The sequence below is a fragment of the Ricinus communis genome, chromosome 8, assembly GCF_019578655.1.
Source record: "Ricinus communis isolate WT05 ecotype wild-type chromosome 8, ASM1957865v1, whole genome shotgun sequence".
NCBI classification, from domain to species: domain Eukaryota; kingdom Viridiplantae; phylum Streptophyta; class Magnoliopsida; order Malpighiales; family Euphorbiaceae; genus Ricinus; species Ricinus communis.
Genome location: NC_063263.1, coordinates 15,088,420 through 15,111,086, shown reverse-complemented (window position 1 = coordinate 15,111,086; position 22,667 = coordinate 15,088,420). Strand labels below are relative to the sequence as shown.

The 22,667-nt window shown below is 28.3% G+C and overlaps 2 protein-coding genes across 3 annotated transcripts; both read right to left on the bottom strand.

Annotated features, from left to right (window-relative positions):
• Positions 1-255: 255 nt before the first annotated feature.
• LOC8275276 (protein argonaute 5) lies at positions 256-6,407 on the bottom strand. Of its 2 annotated transcripts, XM_015722108.3 has the most exons (23): positions 5,817-6,407; positions 4,918-5,135; positions 4,648-4,797; positions 4,395-4,528; positions 4,178-4,287; positions 3,960-4,063; positions 3,716-3,854; positions 3,491-3,607; positions 3,277-3,387; positions 3,103-3,174; positions 2,892-3,014; positions 2,626-2,779; positions 2,426-2,547; positions 2,201-2,338; positions 1,985-2,127; positions 1,828-1,890; positions 1,677-1,740; positions 1,343-1,469; positions 1,190-1,263; positions 971-1,065; positions 840-871; positions 641-756; positions 256-558 (listed from the first exon to the last, which is right to left on the bottom strand). In XM_015722108.3, exons 1-23 carry the CDS (start codon positions 6,315-6,317, stop codon positions 553-555), a joined length of 2,913 nt encoding a protein of 970 aa, XP_015577594.1. In that variant the 5' UTR covers positions 6,318-6,407; the 3' UTR covers positions 256-552. The 2 variants fall into 2 exon arrangements, with proteins under 2 accessions (XP_015577594.1, XP_002523757.1); XM_002523711.4 differs by having other exon boundaries at positions 256-756; positions 5,817-6,406.
• Positions 6,408-19,430: 13,023 nt separating this feature from the next.
• LOC8267026 (agmatine coumaroyltransferase-2) lies at positions 19,431-20,962 on the bottom strand. The gene has a single exon (XM_002527380.4). It carries the CDS (start codon positions 20,827-20,829, stop codon positions 19,510-19,512), a length of 1,320 nt encoding a protein of 439 aa, XP_002527426.4. The 5' UTR covers positions 20,830-20,962; the 3' UTR covers positions 19,431-19,509.
• Positions 20,963-22,667: the final 1,705 nt, after the last annotated feature.

Sequence of the window (22,667 nt, the reverse complement as noted above, 5' to 3'; positions counted from 1 at the left end):
GGGAATCCAGAAATTTTTAAATTAGTAAATAGTATTTTAAATTTTTAAGGAACCAAAAGTCTGAGCTGATTTTTGAAAAGACCGACCAAAATGAACGGACAGATCCGTCCTGAGCCGGGTCATCAGCCCTGACGATAACAAATACAAATCATTCCTTCCAAAACTATGATTATATTAAGCAACACTTGAAGCTCCCCTACTTAGAGCCTGCTCAGCAATTCGCTCAAAATACAGGATTCAAATTCATCCAAAAACTGAAAGCATTAAGGCAGTTCCATGTATTATCTAGGATTATAAAGTACATAGGGAAACCAAAATCAAAAAGCTGGCATTAAGCAGAGCAAATTTAGAAGGAAATTAAATATTGTTTCACTTCCCAACTGCCAAAAGCTTCTGCCACAATAAGAGCAGCAGTTCAAGCTCAAAAATCATATCTGCTACCCCCAGCAAATAAAAAAAAAGAATAATAGCAAGCAGCAAGGTATATCAGGTTTCTCTTAGTATTGCAGCAGCTCTGATATGGATAATTAACTTCCAACTTCTCAGGTTAGTTCAATCCTAAACAAAAAAGAATGCCAGGGCCTCAGCAATAAAACATCACATCTTTCACATTATCTTTGATGACAGGAAGAGGCTGGACCTCCTTACTCCGCCCTGTTGTGCTCTTTCCACTGGTAGATCCACCATCTGACATTTCACCCTCAATGTAATATCGAGCACGGAAAGCTGCTAAATGGGCATAATAGGCAGGAGGGACTGCAGAGTTTGGAATAGTCAACTATTAACCCTATTAGGCAACACACAAATAAATAAATAAAAAAAGTGAGAAGATGTCAAACCTATGGACACAGAGCGTGTACACCTGGCAAACCTGAAAAGATGGTCAAAACCAATCAGCAATGAAAAAGAAGTTCAAAATTATACAATAAAAAACATTCTGGTTTTGCGGACAAGGATTTCAAAGTATTACGTGTAACACAGATTATTAGTCAGCACTTGCAGATTATCAGCAGTGAAATGATTTTCATCATACAGCACATGGTAATGAGTTGGTCTGCTGGTTCCCTGCAAGCATAATTCAAGGAAGAACATACTTATTGCTACAAACAGTTAACCGGACAGGAACACCACCAGGCAGAACTCAGCAGCTTCATATCCATTTTAATTTAATAAATTGCCGTTCCAATACCTGAATTCCAGCATGGCTGTTCAGGTAGAAGTCGAACTCCCTCTGGTGGCATATCTTAGTGTCAATAACAGTGCCTGAAAAAACAAAATACAAAACATGTAGGATCCCTCAAGAAAGAACAGCAAATTCCACAGTGGATGCCAAATGCAAAACCTGGCAGAATATTGCCACTCCTGTCTGTCTGACCACGATCAACGGGAAAAAGTCGTGTATGGTGCCTTTTTTGCACCACAACGAAGGTAACCGGTGGAAGATATCCCTCCTCCAGTGAGGCACAAGCCTAGAGAGAAGACAGATTTACATATTAAAACACTAAACAGATTTCAGTAAATTAACCACACCAGTCACAATCAAGTCAGCATGATATTTGTATCACTGCAATTTTAAGAAAATATATACTGTTATGAATGGAACAAACAACAATTACATCATATCATTAAATATTCTGGCTTTCAATTCGAGTAAAAAGCTAATATATCCATGATACCTTTCTTATGGCATCCATCTCATACAGCAAAACTTGACTAAACTGCCCCTCACTAACACCATCTCTGCAAAAAAAAAAAAAAAAAAAAAACCTTTATATCAGCACAATGTTAAGACATGACAGCTTAAACATTGTCCAATAGAATTATTACCTGTAGAATATAATCCTTTTAGGTTTCATCCCAGTTTCTCTTCTAAATGCAACAAACAATTCTCTGAATAAAATCAAACAAAGATGAGAGCCAAATTTGGATTTTATGAAATCAGCTCCAAAACAAGACCATTGAAAAGCATGTGTAAAATTCAAACCTGATCATTCCTGAATGCTTTAATATTCCCTGAGGATCCTGAAAGGATTTATACAAATCCTGGATGATTTCTTCACGATGCGCCTGTGCAGAGACAATGCCTCTATACTTGGTTACCTCAGGCCAGTCCATTGAAGCCACTACCTGCATCAAGCACTCCAGAATTTATATAATGCGGAGGAACAATGAAGTACGGACAGCAGAAAACTTGACATACTGCTGCTATCGACGGACTAGAGTCCTCCCCTGGTGGTGGATGAGTTACATCAGCACCAAAAATAATTGTAGGGCAATCAGTCACAAGTGGGATCCTCCTTTGCACGGCATCATTCAACACAGTGTTTCTTCCCCCAACCTAATAGAGTTTTAATCATGATTTCAAATATGTAGAAGTCATCAATGAAATGGGCCAAAATATAACCAAGCACACAGCAAAGCAAACCTTAACATTGATTTTGAGAGCAACATTCTCAAAATACTGTTTACTCAGTTTTGCTGCTTGTCGTGGTTGGCAACACTGAGAAACAATTCCCAATTCTGTTTCACAGACTCTCTTAATTATTCCTACAAGAAGCAAGATCTTAGATGTTAGCTGCAGAACAAAATTATAATTCCGAATTTATAAATTTGGTTGTTACTCACCATAAGATCCACTGATATCAGGTAGAATAATTATCAGCAACTGCAGCTGTTTCACAAGTTTTGCCTCACATTGCCTCTTAATATCATTAAGAGTCTTCCCAATTTGACCTGGATGAGCTGAGCTTATTGGAATAATAGGGTTTGGATTGAATGCCTAGCAATAGATCCAATAAGTTTATAAAGGTCAACTATTAGATTAAGAATAAAACCACAAAGCTAAAACTGAAAATGCAAAGAGTTGACAGGCAGGATGTTGCACATTATACCATTCCTTTGCTGACACACATCTGAATCAATTGCCTACAGAACTCAGCAGGCAAATCTCGATTGATGTTCAAAGAGAAGTTCACACATGTCCAAAAATTCACACTCCCACCATTCACCATTTTCTGCAAAAACATATATGCATAATGTCAACTAGCTACAACAACAATAATGAACATAAAATTGCATCAAAAGTATTGTGATTCAGTTCACCTTGTTAATCATATTCCATTGCCCACAGCGGGGATCAACCCTTGATTCCCTTCCAGTCTCATGATAATTAAGCTTAAGGCAACCACAGAAAAGACTGATATTTAAGATTTCCAGAAACCAAGGGCAAAAGCAAAAATACATAAATCACAGAAAATTGAACCTAGTGCATATTACCATGGGAGCAGGCAAAACTCGGGCATCAACAAATGTAAGTTCTTCTTTCACTTGGATTCCAAACTCATCCCTTACAAGCACATCTTGGTTGTAACTATTCCGCTTGACCATCTGCATCATTATGAAACCCAAAAAAAAAAATGATAAACCATCGTTACATCAGAATCAAAATAATATACAAACATATATATAAAGATTTGATACAAGGTAATACCTGCTTAATGCTTTCCTCTCGTTCATGAGGGCGTTGACAGGTTGCTCTTAGCAGTGCAGTTACTTGTCTTTCATTAAGTTTCTTTGAATACCTCTGACCATCAACAATCTTACAAAGCTGTAGTACAGTACAGAGAATAAAATATCTGCAAAGTTAGTAAACTGCTTCCTACTGAAACAAATGTTCTAGTAAAATAAATGAAATAACATATAAAAAGTGGAAAACCTCCATAGGCAAGTAAATTGGTTTTGCATCACTCCCAGCTTGAAGGGCAGGCAAGGACGTATATTTTAGCCCAATATTGTATTTTTCACGGAAATACTGTACAACTGAGATATCTGTGCTCTTGTCATCCAATTTGAAGCTGGATGAAGAAACCAAATTAGGCTGGAAATGTTAAAAAGATACTGAACTTAAAATAGTGAAATAGAACATGAACACCCATACGACAATGAATTTACAAGCTCACAATATCTGATTCAGGGGTTTATTGGATATGCCAGTAACTTTATAGCTTTTAGCATACTCCCTGTGAAGTATTTGCACTTTCACTGATTTCAGAGCCTTTTTCACCTGGAAAAAGAAAGATGCACAATATTATCTCAACAAAGGGAAACCGTGGGAAAAATATTTAACCACGGACCAGCACCACATACATTCATATTTCCTTTGAAGTGACAGAATTACCTTAATTCGATCTTGATCAGAGAGAGGCCTTGACATGTCTCTCAACTTCAAGTATTTTGAAACAAAGTCGGTCACAATAATGGGCTCATAGAATGATCGAGCTGATACATCTGTGACATGAAAAATTAGATATTCAGATTTCAAGATAACAAGCTAAGTATAACCTATAGAATAATTAACAAAACAAATTAACTGAATAGAAATTGACAAACTAGACCTATGTTAAGAGAAAGCCCCATCTGGGTTGGGCGAAGACTCTGATAGTATCCTCTCCAATACTCTATACCATCGCCAAGCTCTCCCTTTTGGCCCAAATCAGGTGAAAAAAATGACCTCCCAACAGGGGTATACCTGATTAAATTAATCTCCTGCGATTAGTATTCTTTTGGAAGGGAAGGAATTCAATTAATAATAAATACATGTGTGTGCGCGCACAAACACACATGCATATATAAATCTGTAATATATACTTCTCTGAAGGTGTTTCCCGAAGAACAATGTCAAGAACTTGAATCGTTTCTTGTGGGCAATCCATTTGTCTACCGATTAAGAATTGTTTCAAATGATGAATATCAGGCTTAGATGCAAATTTAATTGCCACCTTAAATTCACGTTCCTTCCTGCACAGAAAAGAAAACAGGAAGTCTAAAAATGTTAAACAGGAGAGAAGTGCAAATCCAGCAAAGATAAAGTAATAATAATAATAAATAAATAAATAACTAGCAACTAAAAGTGATTACTTGGATGAAACAGAAGAACCGGCATTTTTATTTGATTCAACAAGCTTGACAACAAATTCTTTAGACTCAAAAGGCAAAGGCCCTGCAGTGTATAAGCTTTTCCTACCATCATAAGCTGCTCTTCGGTTACCCAAATGTGACTGACGAAACATGCGAATGAGCTGAGATATAACATCTCTGTTTATCTTCTTTGAGGTTAGTTCAGGAGTTATGCTCACCTAGATTGGCAGGTATAGGGAGGAATGTTATTCATCAGTTTCTCTTTACATGTATAGGGAGGAAAAGGGAGAAAATAACTTCAAGAAAATTCCATTCAAATTTATTGGACAATGGACATATTAGATGCATCCACTATGGACATATCATCGATGCATATACACAAACAGAAAATCATTTAGCAAAAATAATCCAAAACAAAGTAGTAATTGGAACAATATAAATAAAACAAAATAGAAACAGTGAGCCAGCAAAATGTTTAAAATAATTTCAAACTTATTAGCATTATAGACAAATCAGAATGCGCATATCGGCCAATTTTGATTCTGTCACCAAAACAAAATATAAAAATTGCCAAACAAAAAAATAATCAAAATACGAAAAAAGAAATATAATTAAAAGAACAAATAAACAAACCAAAGGGAGAAACTAAAAACCGTAGAAAAGTAAACATTCTAATCAAAAAATTGAAAAGGAAAAAGGAAATAGAATCATTTATCATTGCACATAAAAATAAAGATAAATGAATAATAAAATAATAGAATAAAAACACCAAAAAAGAACATAAACAAACAGAAGAGCATTACAGAGTACTCACTATAACGGAATAAACAAAATAGAGTACAGCATAAGAAAAAACAGAAGTAAAGCATATAAAAGTGAGGATGTGGAACGTGACCTACATCGTATTGACGGAGATCTCTATCAGCGACGTCAACCAAAAAATGGTTGGCTTTAACCACACACTTCATCCCTATACTACCGTACCCTGGCCTATTAGGAAATCTAATCTCCTTTGATGACGACGGTGTAGGAGCTCCGGCCGTCGTCGTTAACTGCTCAACCCCATGCGTCAGCTTCTCTATCTGAGTGGAAGTTGAGGCCGCCGCTGCAGGAGGAGGAGCAGGAGCCGGAGCCGGAGCCGGTGGAGCTCTCGAAGATGAAGAAGGAGGCGCTGCTTGAGGAGCAGCAGCCGCTCTGGATGAAGTAGTCGGGGGACGAGATAATGAAGGAAAGTCCGATCCTGCTGGAGGAGGAGCAGGTTGAGCGTAAAAGGAGCCAGCTCCACCTCGGCCTCTACCGCCACGTCCACCACCGCCTCCGCGATTGAACGACGGGGATGTAGCAGAGGATTGTCGGTCGCGCTGAGATTCCTGACGTCGGCCACCACCACGGTGAGACATTGCGATTTCCAAAGAGGAAACACTCTTAAGCAAGGGAAGAAAAATGGGGAGAGAAGAGAAAAAGAGAGAGATTGAGGTGGCTTTAGTGAGAGAGAAGAACGAGTATATATAGGAAGTGAAAATGACGTGTAAAAATGACGTGATTAGTGGGAGCAGTAGTAGTAGAGAGAGGATGAGTCCAGAGGAAGCTTAATTTTGTATGACGATTATACCCTCGGTTAACTCTACTAATTTTCTTTTCTTTTTTATCTGAAAGGAACTGTACTTATTTTTCTAGGTGTCCCTATTTGGATTATATAAATTTTTAGCTTTCTTTTCCTAAGTCAGTTGTATAAAATGGAGCCTTTAGGATGTTTTGTTTGAACAGATTACAATTATTTAATTTTTAAAATAAGCAGGGACTAAAGTATAATCAAGGTTAAAATATGAAGGGGCATTTTGTAATAAACTTTAGAAAAAGAAGAAATTAACACGAATCCGAGTTGTATGGGCAGGTAATGAACTGTGTGGGGGTGTAGAGGGAAAGGCATTTCGTAAACAGCTGAATTTAATTTAATTTAATTTAATTGATGGGAATTTTTCAGTTCTGATCATCTCAAATGTTGGGATAATAAGTGCCGGTAACAATTAGTACGCAATAAATTTGGCCCCTAAATTTAATTTGTCTCTTATTTGAGCTCAGTAAATGAGCATTCTCTTTTTAAAGAAAAAAATATTATGGCCTTGAAAATTCTAACAAAATGGATTAAAAACTAAGACCCTAAAAATAAACCTTTAGATTTTCTTCAAACTTGTTGTAGGATTAAAGATTTTGTATTACTATTGTTGATAATTGAAGTTGTTGATTTATTTACTTTACAATCTAAAATTAAGGATGTTTGTTTATACATTTGATATCTAAGTCACGCTATTTATTTTTAAAAATATTTTTTTTTTCTGTACTAGATAAATTTTAAATTTTATAACAAATGTAAAAAAAATGACTATTTATATTGTACGGTTTATAGTCTATTAACTTTCTAATGAATAAAAATTATATTCATTTATAAATCTAAATTATATATTATTTTAATTATTAAAAAATAGAAAATATATTTAAAGAAAACAGTTAAACATTTATAGACACCATAATGTGTGATGTTATTGATCATAATTCATTTTTCTTTTAATAAAAAAATTGAAAGCAATATTATTGATCAACATTTTGAAAATTGAAATGATAATCTTCTATTCAAATCTAAATGGTTTAAACTTTAGAGTCATAAATATTTATAATAATTTATAATAATTTAAAAAATAACGCATAGAGCAATAGAGCAATGTAATTATTTTTATATATATTTGCATATATATATACACGGAGAGAGAGAGAGTTGATTTAAACTATGGTAAGTAAGACTCTTAGGAATAATAAAATATTATCTCAAGAGTTTTATAACACAGTTACATACTAAATTTCGAACCCTAAAACTTAGTTAAACTATAGAATCTGATTATTTTTTATGGTCTAAAAGAAATATTTACTTTCTCCATTTAGTATTAATTTCTTTAATATTTTATTTTAATTGAGAAATTATTTGATATAATTAATTATAAAAAAATACTAAATGAAACTAAATTACTATTCTATAGATATTTATAAAATTTTATAACACCAATTGTAGATAAGATTAGCAGAAAGATAAAAGAGAGAAAAATTAATATTGTGTTAAACATATAAAAAGATAAATAATTGAAATTTTTTAATTCAGTAAAAATAATTAATATAGAATGAAAAGAATATTTATTTTTTTCTATTTCAAAATATAATACATTCTTCTTTTACATTATTAATTTATTAGATAACTATATATAATATCCTTTATTAATTAATATATCATATAAGATTAAATTGTATATTCTATATTTTTCATATTAATAATTTTTATAAATATTTCACCGAATAATAACAATAATAATTAATATAACTCATCATTAAGTATTGATCTTTTAATTCGCATATAATTTTTTTTTTTTTTTTGGTAAATGAGGGAATAGTTGCCTTAAAGAAGGGGCAAGCTTGGCAACTGAAAGTACCAACTCCAATTTACTTTATAGGCGGCGGTAGATCAAAGAAAGACCATAATCATTAATCAGAAACGATTTAGACAGTCAAAAGGAAGGTCTCAGGAAGATTCCAAATGTCTTCAATAGTCTACCTATAGTAATGGGCCAAAACTATACATAACTCCTTCGTTCGGTTTCGCCAATAGTATGTACTATTAAAAATCAAATAATATTTTTCTCCTTTTTTTAAATATTGTATTTTAACTATTTCTTGATGCGACCGCGTTTTAAACTTTTTAATTACTTTCAGTTATAATTCAGCCTTTTTTATTTTTTTGCTATTTTAGTTATTCTATCTAAAAAAAAAAATTACAATTAAAAGATTAAAGTCATGTTTTTGATATTTTAATCTAATAAAAAAAATAAACAATTATAATCTAATAAAAATAAAAAAACATATATATTTCTGATTTTTTTTTTAAATTATTTGTCCAGTTAATTTATTAAAACATTTGTGTTTAGATTTTATATTTTTTTTGTTAATAACAATCTCACTTATTAGTTTTATCAATTTCTTAATTCTTATTAGTGTAAAAGACCAATAATTCAAGCGAATTTGACGGTAAATTTTAATTTTTAACTAATTATGATAACAATAATAAATTTTCAACTAATTAATCACATACTAATAATTTTTATATTATAAAATTTGTAAATTATTTTATAAAATTTGACTATTAATAATATAGAATAATAGTATCTTCCAATATTTAATTTTTAAGAATTATCTTCTGAAATTTGAAATTACGGAATAAAAATTTCAGATTCTTATAAGCTCAGTGCCGGCAACAGTACTAAATTAGCCAAATTGGTCTGATTTCTTAATCAACAAATCGTGATTATTCCTCATTTAACTTTTTATCTGAAAAAGGATCAATTAATTTATTTTTGTGAAATGTTTTTCTTTAAGGACGCGTACCCAATGTAGGACCCACATGTGCTTATAAAAAAACACTTTGTTTGTGTCTGTGGGCCTTCTTCAACTCTTTCCCACGCAAGGAATGTCAAGCAAAAGAAAAGCCGAAAGAAAGGATATTCTGAAAAGAATGACTAATTAAAATATTACATATTATATATTCATGGGACAAAGAAAGATAAATGGATAATCCGTACAGTTGAGGTTACAGAAACCCCCCCTTCCCTTGCTCAGGAAGCTACCAGGAGACATGTTAGAGAGTAAAGTGAAGCATATTAAATGCTCTGGAGGGGACACGTGGACTGTGATGGTTTGTTCATTTTGAAATAAAAAGAATGAGACATTTCGTTTTGACTATTTCCATTCATAGAATTTGGGGTGCATGGTGGTTGACGTGGATTATCACGTTGCTGATAGATGCTCTGGCTGACGGGAAATCAAGCAGCAAGAAAGAGCTAACTTCGCCTGAAGGTCTAACTTAAGAAATAATAATAAATAAAATAAAATAAAAATGAGAAAAGGTAGGGACTAGGTAGCAATTAACTAACTTCGCTTAAAGGGTTACCCCATTTTCTCTTTTGTTTTGTTAATTCAGAGTGAATCCAAGAATCTTTGTTTTTGTATTGGAAGTTATTTAAATATAATTGATAAAGAATATTACTCATGGAATTTGAAATCCTTAAATAATGCCCTTCTGAAAGAAGGGAAATTTATAAATAACCTCAGATTTTTTATTTTTTATTTTTACGATAATATACACTTCTTATATCTCGTGTTAAGTAATAATATTAATAAAATTATTTTAGTAACTTAAAATCTTGTCTAATTTTACATTTTAATTACCTTTTTTAAATATAAAATTTTATTTTTTAAAATAAAAAAATAAAATGTTGTATTTTGTTTTTCTAACTTAAATAAAAATATTTTATTTTATTCTAAAATAAATTTTAATTTTATATAAACTCATGTAATAATAAAAATATTATTATAAGTTACTAAAATATGACTCTTTAGTTTTTTATTAACTTAAAATTCATTAAACTACCATACTACTAATGAAAAGATTATTACGATGAATGATGTTTAAAATAAAAAAATAAAAAAATATTTTTTAAAAATTTAAAGGACATAAATGTATATTATATCGAGCCTCTCAAACATTCATAATTACCTCCTTAAGAAAACTATTACCTTTATGTGAGTTCTTTTCTTGTTTTCTTAAAGATATTTATTGGATATTCCTTTTTTTAGAATTTAATAAGTGTAGGTTGTATAGCATAAGATAATCACTCAGTCATCCCTCCATTTATAATTTTTTTTTCTTATTTTATATTTTCCATCAATTAATTTTTTAGTTTTGCTTCACATCAAACATAGGGTAAAAATAAAACGAAAACATCAAAAACAAGTAAAAAATCAATGCCATAAAACATGAAAGTATATTTTTTAAATAAAAAAAACATGAAAGTATGAACCAATTTTGAAATGGGTGTCAATTTGTAGTTAAAAAAGGGGGAAAAGAAAAAAAAAGAAAAAAAAAAGGAATTCAAACACTACAGGTGGTTTGATTTCATACTTTGTCTCGGTACCTGGCTGCAGCCTTTGTACGTTGTCGTATTTCCTTTTCCGGGTACGTTTAAAAGAACTCTGCGAGAAGCGCAAAATGCACTTTGGGAACTAACATAAACAGAACCACCTGCTGCCCTTTTTCACTGCGTCTACCGTATAGCTGCTGCACACAAAACGTAAGGGCAGCAGTTGTACAGGCAGCAGCTGCTGCTCTATTTGTGAGGCCTCCGCCGTTCTTTTGTCTTTTTTCAACAGTAAACTAAAATTGGAAACAAAAAATTAAATACTTTTTATTTTCATTTTTAAATAAAAAATTAAAAATACGTCGAAATGATATATATGCTTGATAATTTATTTGAAAATGTTTCAAATTCTCTAGTATAGATTTATTTTATATTTTATAGGTTTATTTATCATGACATTTTGGGATTCAGGCCAAACAAAATATACAAAAAAAAAAGGTGTACGGACGTTACAAAACAAGTGAAGGTTTGAGCTCTTTACAAGCAAGCAAAGCAGAGAAAAGAGCGATAAAGAGGAATAAAGGTTGCCAAAGTGAGATCTCGTTGTTTAAGAAAATACCATTATCCGTACGCCTTTTATAGTACGGATAAAGTAACTGCTTCTACCTTTTTCTTTTCTTCATTTTAATAATGTTCTTAAATACATGTAAATATTCAAAAGCATTAGGAGCTAAAGAGTGAGCTGTGATGTTTTCTTTAAATGATTTTTGGATATTTTTTCTAATTTAATTAGTAGATAATAATATTATAAAATCCAAAATTTGTTGTCATTTAAAAAAAAAAGTCACTAATTACTTAGTGAAAATTAAGATATTGTTTACTATGATTAGGAAAATGATATACTTTTCTTTAATATTTAATGGGCTATAGTGTTATATTTACTGTATTAGGTAAAATTTGTATTTCTCTTTTATGATAATATTTTAATTGTTATTACTATTTTTAGAATTAAAAGATTTTTATATAATTAAAAATTTAATTTATTATTAAATATAATTCTAAAAATATAATTTAAATTATTATCTTTTAAAATTAAAATTTAATTAAAAAATAATTCACTAATTAATATAATATTAATATATTATTTTTTAAATAAAATTAATATCATTATTTGATTAAATAATATTTATTAATTAATATAATATTAAAATATAATAAATATATTATCTTTTAAGATTAGAGTCGGTGTTTAATTAAAAATAATAATTTATTAATTAATAAATTAATAAAAAATTATAAAATTATATATAATTTAAAATTTTATATGTCAAAAATAATATACATATCAAAAATTAAGCACGTATTTCAAAAAAAATCATGTCTAAAAAGTTAATATATATATATGTATAAATTTTCACAAAAAAATAATAATTTCAAGTGTAAGGAAAACGCGTATTTGTTGTGGAAAAAAGAAATAAAAGGCTGGGCCACCACAACTAACAACTGACGAAAGAGTATAAGAAATTATGCTATGATTTGGAAATGGCGAAGAAAGGCAAGCAAACGAACATCAGTGACTCATGCTAAATCATTGTCACTGTCTAGCAATTTTGAGTGATCAGCCGAGAGAGCTAAAACCATTGGCTGCTACTCCGCTTCTGCCTGGTTTCGTTGTTTTACTTAATCTTCTAAAATCAGCTTTTTTTTAAAAAAAAACATGTCTGATCGTTTTATTTGGACTTAAAAGCATACCAAATTAAAACTCTAATTTGCATTAATTTTATACTCATTAAATTAATCATTTCTTTTTATAAATTGTCCAATTAAACAAACTCTATTATTACTGATTATAAATGTTTTTTAAAGTATGCATGTACATTTTTTTGACTAATTTATTCAATTAAAATTAATTATTTAGTTTACATTTTCCAAGTATAATTATTTTATGTGATAACTTGTTTACATTAAACCTACACATATGGTTCGGTTTGAATATGTTGGTTTTAATTGTTTTAAGCTTTGGGTCATCATAAATTCTGTTCAATATTCTTTCAATTTATTAGATTTGTTAATTATTTAATGAGTCAATGTTTTTAATTTAAATATCTTATACTTCTTTTGTTTTCATTCAATTGGTCTTACTACACTGTGGTTTATTATTATCTTTCTCTCCATCAATTAGATTGTATTTTTCAAATGAATTCTAGATATTATATCTTATTACGAAAGCTACTTAATTTTATAATCTTATGTGTCATATGATGTTTTAATATTAATAGATAGATTCGAAAAAAAAGTTAGATCGGATTCGATGATATCTCTTCAATTCTTATAAATGAATATACCAATTATTTATTTTCTTTATAATTTACAGAAAATCTAATGTTTATGCCCAGAACTAAGGAAACTCATTAGATTTAATGCTAATGTAGTTGCTTAGTGGTCTTTCTGTGTAAAAGGAATATAGATTGATTTGATTAAAGTAAAGATACATGTGCTAATGAACAAGAAAGAACAAAGGTATAGATGCCTTCAGCTTTTAAATTGTTGAGTGAGTAGCACGCAACCCATTGACTATGATTTTACCACTTCTTGTAAAGACAGAGCATGGAAAAAAAAGATGGAAGAATATAGAATTTAGGAGGGAAAGGAAAGAAAATTCCTTTCCCATCTCCAAAGGGAAACAAAGAACCTTTGGAGTCTTATGATATGTAGCCCATAATTCACTCGCTGGTTTACTTACGTTCGTTAGTACAAAGATAACAGAAGAAAGGGGGCAAAAGAAAAAAGAAGGGATTATTAGAATGGAACAGAATATTGTGCCACTATCCTGAAAAGCTTTTTAAGAATAAGTTTCATTAAAAGCCAGTGTAGGATTATTTTAAGTCTTTTATAAAAATAAAAAATAAATTTTAATAATAATCATCGCTTTTGAGAGATGGATGTCTTGAGTTGAATTCAAGTTACTATTTTTATTTGCGATGCGTATTTTGATAAATATTAAAAAAATAATTTTATTTTTATTATGTAGTTTTTGATCCATTGAATATCATTTAAATTAAAATAAATAAATTTTAATAATATATTAAATTACAATTTGAGAGAAATAATCTTTATTAACAGTTTATTCATCCAATGAGTTCTAGCATTTTACAATATAATATTATTAAAAAAAGATGTGTATATAATTTGATCGTTTTAAGTATGTGATATTTTTTTAGTAAAATTAACATATATGATTCATTATATTAGTAAATAGAATGCATTGTTAATATTGTTTATTTTATTTGATGTGATATTAGTATTACAATTTTCATTATCAAGTATTTAAGGAGTGATTTTAAATCCAAAGGTTAATCGTATTCTAACAATTTTACGTAAGGCATAATTTCATTTTTTAAGAATAATAGTAGAAAAGTTAACATATAAGTCATTTTTACTGTCACTTTATAAATAAGAAAATATTGAGCTAATCCTTTATGATAATACAGCTATTAAAATAAATAGAATTTATTTAATCAATAACCACCATTATCAATTTATTTGAGTATATAATTCCACGCAGAAAATCATAAGATCAAATATGCAACAGTAACATCTACTCAAGCCCATTGAAAATTTGGGGCCCATTGTAACAGTAGCATCATTGGGCTTAGAAAGATAGTATTGCTTATAAACATGGTTAGGATTTTAAACAAAAATACTTTTCAAAAATATTTTGGAATTAATAAAATATATAACTTTTACTTTGATTTTTTTTTTAATATATCTTTTTTGATTTACGGTATGGTTGTCTTTTAGTTATTTCTTGATTGTTTCTAGTTATTCTTTTATTGTTTTATTTAAATAAAAATTTAAAAATAACTAAGAATTGTAATATAAAAAAATTAAAAAAATATATTTTTAATATTTTAAGACAGTAGAAATAAATAAATCTGATAAAAGAAATTGATATTTTTATTATTTTTTCTTTAAACATTACTAAAAAGAAGAAGGAGTAACAAATAATATCCTTTTGAATTATACATATGATTTTAGAAAATGTATTGCTAAGGGAAAGTCTTCATCCAATATACAATTTAAATTTTTATATATATCATCAAGTCAAAACTACAATTCATAAAAACCATGGAAAATAAAATAAATTTGCAAATTTGATATTGGATAATGTACTATGAATCCGATAATGAATTTTTTTTTTCTTTTAGTACATGGTTGGGAATTTGAATTTTATGGACCGGCATAGTTTTGGAATGTTGGCATGTGGCAAGGATATGAATCATATCTATATAATAATTGACAACTATAATCATGAATTAGAATGTTCCAAGATATTCATTTTCCCTAATCAATTTTCCAATCCCTATAGTTCCTTTTGTTGAGAAGCAATTTTCTCATGAAATTTATTAGTCTACAGATAAATTATATAATATGAAATATATGTGTATTATTTATATTGAAATTATAGGCAACTATTCATAAATGCTTATCTTTATTGCAACATGATTATAGGGAAATGAAAATTGTATTATTATATAGTTTGAAATGAGTAGCCCCATTATCAATATATATACATATTATTCCATGAGGTAACCAATTGACTTTATCAACAAGCAAGATGGCTGATTATATATATATTTTGAGTTACCTAATTTTGTTATCATATATTATCAAACAGCCTGCCCAGATAATTAAGGGATGCAGGCAAATTCATGTAGAAAGCAAGTTAATTTCTTGGGTAGTCATCTCTTAATTAATTTTCCATGTTATATCTAACACTAGCTCTAGTTAATTAAATTCTACAAGGTATGTTATGAGTCTACATCATTTGCACATAAGGATTAGCAAGGAGGTTTATTATTAATCACATATTTATATAGTCCTTATCCTTACCCTTGAATCTTAATAATTAAAAGAATTAAGAATAATACATAAAAAAAATAACAGAAGACAAAAATTAGAATAAAGAAATACATATTATTGCTGTTGAAACTGCATCAAAAATTAGAAAATGTAGGAGATGACTAAGTGACAGCCATAATTAATAAGAAAACGTCCACATAAGTTATGGTTACAATTGATATGCTTCCCATTATTCTTTAATTAATCATGGCCTTGTAAATAAATAAATGAAGAGCGACCTTTCATGAAATATTTTTTTTTTCTTATTTATAAAAATTATAAAAATCTCATTTTTCAAAAAAATTAATAGTTGAAATATCTTTTTTTTTTCTTATTTAAAATTTTTATTTTGATATGTGTATTATTTTTGACACATAAACTTCAAGTTTATATATAATTTTATAATTTTTTTTATTAATTTATTGATTAATAAGTTGCATTCCTAATTAGACACTTACTCTAGTCCTAAGAAATAACATATTAATTATATTTTAATATTATATTAATTAATAAATAATTTCTTAATAAAATAATGATACTAATTATATTATAAACAAATAAATATTAATTATATTCTAATATTATATTAACTAATAAATTAATTTTTAATTAATTAATAATTCTAATTCTAAAAAATAATATTTTAAATATTATATTTAATAATAAATTAATTTTTAATTATATAATAATTCTTAAAACCTAAAAAATAGTAATGTCAATTATAGTAGTAAGTATATATTACTAAAATTAATTAATAAATATTTTTAAAAATATTTCTTATAATACTGCATTCATAAAATATTAAAATTTGTAAAATTAAGAAAGATAATTAAAAATAGTTAGTTTATTATTATCTTTAAAATATCATAATAAATAATATTAAAATTTTTTATTAAATTGTATTTATTAACTTGATTTTATAATTAAAATAATAATAACAGTTATGCAACGCATAGCTAAATAATTAATTATTAGTTAATGATGTATTGGACTTGTTGAATTTTACTATAAAAATTTCCTCCATTATCGTCATCAATGATGTGATGGTTTATAAAATGAAAAGACCTCAGCTACCTGCCTACTATATATATCTATATCTATAAATATATAAATTTTTTTTGACACGTGTACTTAACTTTAACACATAGGATTTCAGCTTATACATAATTTTGGTAATTTTTTATTAATTACTAAGTTATATTTTTAATTAAATACTCATTTTAATCCTAAGAAATAATATATTACTAATAAATTAATTTTTCAATTATATAATGATTAGTTTTACAATTAATGATTATTCTAAAAAATAGATATTAATTATATTTTAATATTATATTAATTAATAAATTAATTTTCTAAATAAATAATAATTCTAATTATTATATTCACTAATAAATTATTCTTTAACTATACAATAATTTATAACTTTAGAAAATAGTAATATCAATTATATTGATAGTATTAATTTATATAATATTAGAATTCGTAAATAAATATTTTAAAATAATTTTTACACTATTACATTAATAAATTTTTTAAGAAATTAAAAATATATAAAATAATTAGTTTGCTATTATTTTAAAATTATTATAAATCAATATTAAATATTGAATAATTGATTAAATCGTATCTATAAATTTAAGTTTATAATTGAAATAATAATAATGGTCGTGCAACGCATGGGTAACAACAAGTATATATTAATTTCTTAAACCTAAATTTTTTTTGACGCATAGAATTTTTATTTTGATATGTATACTTATTTTGGCATATAGGATTCAAACTTATGTATAATTTTATAGTTTTCTCTATTAGTTTATTAATTAATAAATTATATTCCTAATTAAGCACTCATTCTAATTCTAAGAAATAACATATTAGTAATAAATTAATTTTCTAATTAGATAATGATTATTTTTCTGATTAGATAATAATTATTTTTAAAAATAACATATTTATTATATTTTAATATTATATTAACTAATAAATTAATCTTCTAATTACATAATAATTCTAATTATAGAAAATAATATTTTTAAATATTATATTCTCTAATAAATTAATTTTTATTATATTATAATCTCTAATTCTAAAAAAATAGCAATATCAATTATATTGGTAGTATTAATTTATATAATATTAAAATTAATAAATAAATATTTTAAAATTATTTTTATATTATTAATAAAATTTTTAGAAAGCTAAAGATATTTAAAAATAATAGTTAGTTTGCTATTGTTTTCTAAAATTTTTTAAATTAATATTAAATATTGAATAATATATTTAATTATATTTATAAATTTGATTTTATAATAAAAATAATTAAAATGATCAAAGTAAACGACTAGTTTTTATATTAATTAGAGAGGTCTCACAATTTCTAATCCAACCCTAACGTCCATTAGATCATTATCAACTTCTTAAAAGATAAAAATTAAAAACTAAAACTAAAATTAAAATTAAAATTAAATTTATGCCCCCTCCAAATAATTTATCTTAATAATGAGGTGATTTTGTAAAAAAGAAAGGGTAAAATGACTTCCTAATTTAATTTTAAATTAATTTGTTTCCCATTCAATTAAAATAAGATTATCTGCAACTAGGCTGAATAATAAACGTAAACAAATTTGTTTTGTCCTCTGAAGAAACAATCTTGATATGAACAAAGAAGAAAAGAAGTGGCCACCCTCAAACAAATTGACCTATGCAGATTGACATGCTGCCAAGTTCCATCAAAAACAATATCCAATATTTTCCTACTGACAGGACATTTTTATAGCTAATTAATTTTTGTTTTAAAACTAGTATCGCCCGTATGTATATAAAAGTCAACTTTAGAAATAATCTATGTATACAGTTGTAGTTATGAATAAAATTATAAATTATTATTTTTACTTTAAAAAAATATTTTTTTTATATAGTAATATTTATATATATATATTTAAGTAAATATATATTATGTTAGATTTTGTCCTTCAATCTTATTTGTATAATACAAGATATGAAGCTCTGATTATTATTATTTTATTAATAAAATTAAATATTAAATTAATTTTTTTAATATTTAAATCTTTATTAATTTATAACTTTTCATAATTGTAAATTTTATTTGGTCCGATTATAAAGAAGTTTTATTGTAGTTATTTACATAACTCATCCAGCTATTAGAATTTGAATATCAAAATAGCTTGTAAATAAAAATAAAAATTAAAATCATTTTAAATATTTAATTAGTGATTATAATACTATTCAGGTGAAAAACTATTGCACCAATAATCAACAAAATTGCTTCTCTGGTTGCCTTTGCTCTTTCGAGCAATGCTTATAATTCATTTGATGCTTTGTAATAATGGCTTGCATGTCTGTTTAATTTAAAATCCTTACCAGAAAAATATATCTATGATCCTTTGTAGTTATAAACTTTTCAATTATTTTTTACCTCCTAAACAGTTACAAGCTAATTAAACGTAACTGTAGAAGATAAAAGAAAACAGTAAATAACTTAAATAATATTGGTAAATATGTTATATCTTATAGTTTCTCAGGAAGTAGAGGCCCACAATATTGATATATATATATATATATATATATATATATATATATATATATACTCTCATATAAATATGAGAAGTCATATTTCTATAATGGATCTGTTGATTACACAAAATTTAGATTTAATTCAATCACACTAAGAGTCATGTTTATAATAATTCCAGAGATAATGCATTTTAATAACCTAATCCAGTGAATAGACAATTTTCTTGAACATAGCCAAATTTTCCTGGAAAAGAGGTATGAAGGCATCAATGCTTCCATCTCCTATAAATGAAGGGAGAAGAAATATCATTCCCTCTGTTGGAAAATAAGATGGCATGAAAAGGTAAGGACTTCCCCCTCCAAAATCCAAGTCATAAAATGGGAATCTTAGCCAACTATCAACCTCCAGATTAGGGCACAAGACAGACTTGTTCATATCTGCAGTGGGAACCAACCCTTCCTCTTCAACCTTATGAGTAGAAAAATCAATGAATGATTTGAAGTAGTTGTTATTAACATTTGTAACAGCATCATGTATCAACTTAGCTGCATAAGGCAATGGCTCTCTCAATAAATCTTTAACCCTTGCACGTGGAAATGCCCACAGCACCAAGTTGCCAAAATATTCATTAGGTACTCTTGGATTCATTCTCATCCTGCCATTGACAGAGATTCTAACATGGGTTGTTTCGAAGCCGCCTAGTCCGCGAGCTTTCGTTATTGCTCGCCATAGATGAGCAACCAAGCTTTCAAAAGTGCTGGAGGGCTTGCTATTGCTATGTCCATTTGATGAAGAAGAAGCCCTAGCTTTAAGCTTGGAGAGAAAGTCCAATGTAAAATGAATTTTGTGGACTATAATGTCATCATCCACGATGTTATCTACATTAGGACAATTTTTAACCATCTTTTTACTTTTGTATTCGACTCCTCGATGGTCAAACTCGAAATGTGGAGGTTTTCGAGGGTTGAAAATGGTTCGATCATGAATTGGAAGTGGGTTCATGTCAAGTCCTCGGCTAGCTCGCCCCCAAGCAACCAAGAAATTGCTAGTGGACTGACCATCAGCTACCAAATGATGGGCTGTGAACCCAACAACCAACGAGCCACAAGTGAACCTTGTAAGCTGAACTTGCACTAATTCCTCCACATCCTTCAAGCTAGGATGAAGGCTAAGAATAACCGAAGACGGCTTCAATGGCATGACATGATCAAGCTTGTCATTCACCGATGCTTCCACAAACTTCACTCCTTTCTCATTCATAAGAATAACAGGATCACCTTTCTCATTCTCTCCCAATCTACCTGCCCACTCCCTATATTCAGATAGTGCCCTCTTAAGGCCATACTCAATGGTTGCATTTGGTGGTGTCGGGGGGCGATAGGCGTAAATAACGGCGATGTGGGTGTTGTAGGTGGCCTTATCAAATACACTAAGAGGAATAAAGTGTAAGGTAGGCGAAGGAGAAATGCCTTCATAAGCTGGCTTGATGGTTCTTGTACTCTCAATTTTCACCTTCATTTTTAGTTAAGCTAGCTATAGCTATGGAGAACAAGAAAAGGGAAGGTTTGTTTTCTTTTGAAGTATGTGTAGCTAAATGCTTAGCTCTTCTCCATTTATAGCGAAGTGCTAAGCTAGCTACCAATACCAAACTATAATGAAGTTGGTGTTTAGTCTCTATAATGAAACGTGTAGAAGATACATACATATTTGCCAAAAGGGATATTCTTTAATTATCAGACATGTAAAACATGATTTGAGCTTTCACTTGCATGTTAACAGAAGAAGCATCGGAAGTCAAAGATTAATAGAACAAATGTATCCAAAGTTAGGTACATTTTTTAGCAAACTTTGGATGATAAGGGGTAAAAGGTAGAGAGAAGGCCACATCATCTCTTACGTAAGGAGTTTCCAACTTTATGTTGATACACTTAGTTGGTGATTGTTTACAGTTGGCAAATTTTAGTGACAAATGTGTCGTTATTAATTTTCCTTTTCAAAGAAGAAGGGTCTAGAAAATAGTAATCATTTACTTATTACAAAAATCTTCCACCTCAAAAAGAGAAGAAATACAAATAGAAACACTTTTTTGAAGCATTGCAGAAACCACAGAAGATTTTGAACAATTTTAGGTGAAACTCTGAGTTATATATATGTATAAGCAATAGCTTGTAAAATCTTTGCTAAAGAAAAGCCATCTTCCCAAATGAGGAAGATAAGTTTCCCAAAAGCTTCAAGTGTTCCGCAATCAAAAGAGAAAATTGATTGTTAATAAAATTGTACATCCAATGCATGATCTAAAGAATGAAAAGGAGTAAATTTTGATCTTTCAGATGAATTTGAATTTAATTGTTTGAGAAGCAAGTAATTAATCAATTAACCAGCTTTTCTTACATTCTTCCTCTCACACATTATTCTCTTCCCCCAAAGTAATGAAAAACAGCAAAGAAAAAGAAAGAAAGAAAGAAAGAAAGAAAAAAAGCATGTTTGGTTCCATCTAAAAGGGCTTCAAGGAAGCTACACAAATGGTAGTTGCAAAGTGAAATGATGGTTAAAATTAACCATGGTTAAAATTCATCACTAATATTTTAATTATAATATATTTATAATTTTTAAAGTTTTAAAAATATTTATTTTCTTACTCTATAGTCCAACACTAAACTTAGTCGCAATTCTATTTATTTCTTTGATTTTAAATTTTCTTTTTTCTGGTGGAGATTGAATTTGAAGGAAGCAAGCAGAAAAAATAGAAATGAAATGATGTGGGATAATATGAGCCATGATTTGGTAAGTTCCACGTGGCAACAGTCAAGAAAATGATATGAGAGTCTGCATTCAGACAGTGCCAAAGAAAGTTAAAAAGAAGAAGAAAACACCTTAAACCCCTATGCTCAATCAAACCATTCTTCCCATTTAACATCATTTTCCATAAATAAAAATTACATGCAAATCATTTGAAAAATAAAAGTCCAAATTTAAGTAAGAGATTCAATTTTGTGGAAAGAACATAGCAAGCCCACATGCATGTTTTGATAAATTCTCAGTTGACTTCCATACAATGCTAATATTTCTTGTTTTTGTTGGAAATTGTTGACATAATTTATTAAAAGCTTTATCAAAATGACTTTCATAGAATACTAATATTGAAGGGTTAGTGACCAACCTCAAGACAAAAGACAAGAAAATAGTCAAAAAAATAAAAACAATTACGAAAATGCTGCTTGAGCAAGCAATTAGTTTTGATTCTTTCAATTTTATTAGTGGCGATCCATAATTCTATTATTATTATTATAATATATGTATTGAGTTGAAATTTGAGAGGAAATAATTTATCAGAAAAATTAAAAAAAAGAAAGAAA

What these genes read in the sequence shown, in the direction of transcription:
- LOC8275276 (XM_002523711.4), bottom strand. Translation starts at nt 6,317, where the DNA reads ATGTCTCACCGTGGTGGTGGCCGACGTCAGGAATCTCAGCGCGACCGA. An exon ending in CAATTTACTTGCCTATGGAG is followed by an intron (nt 3,608 to 3,715) that starts GTTTTCCACTTT and finishes ACTGTACTACAG; the next exon opens with CTTTGTAAGATTGTTGATGG. An exon ending in CTAGTCCGTCGATAGCAGCA is followed by an intron (nt 2,128 to 2,200) that starts GTATGTCAAGTT and finishes TGCTTGATGCAG; the next exon opens with GTAGTGGCTTCAATGGACTG.
- LOC8267026 (XM_002527380.4), bottom strand. Translation starts at nt 20,829, where the DNA reads ATGAAGGTGAAAATTGAGAGTACAAGAACCATCAAGCCAGCTTATGAA.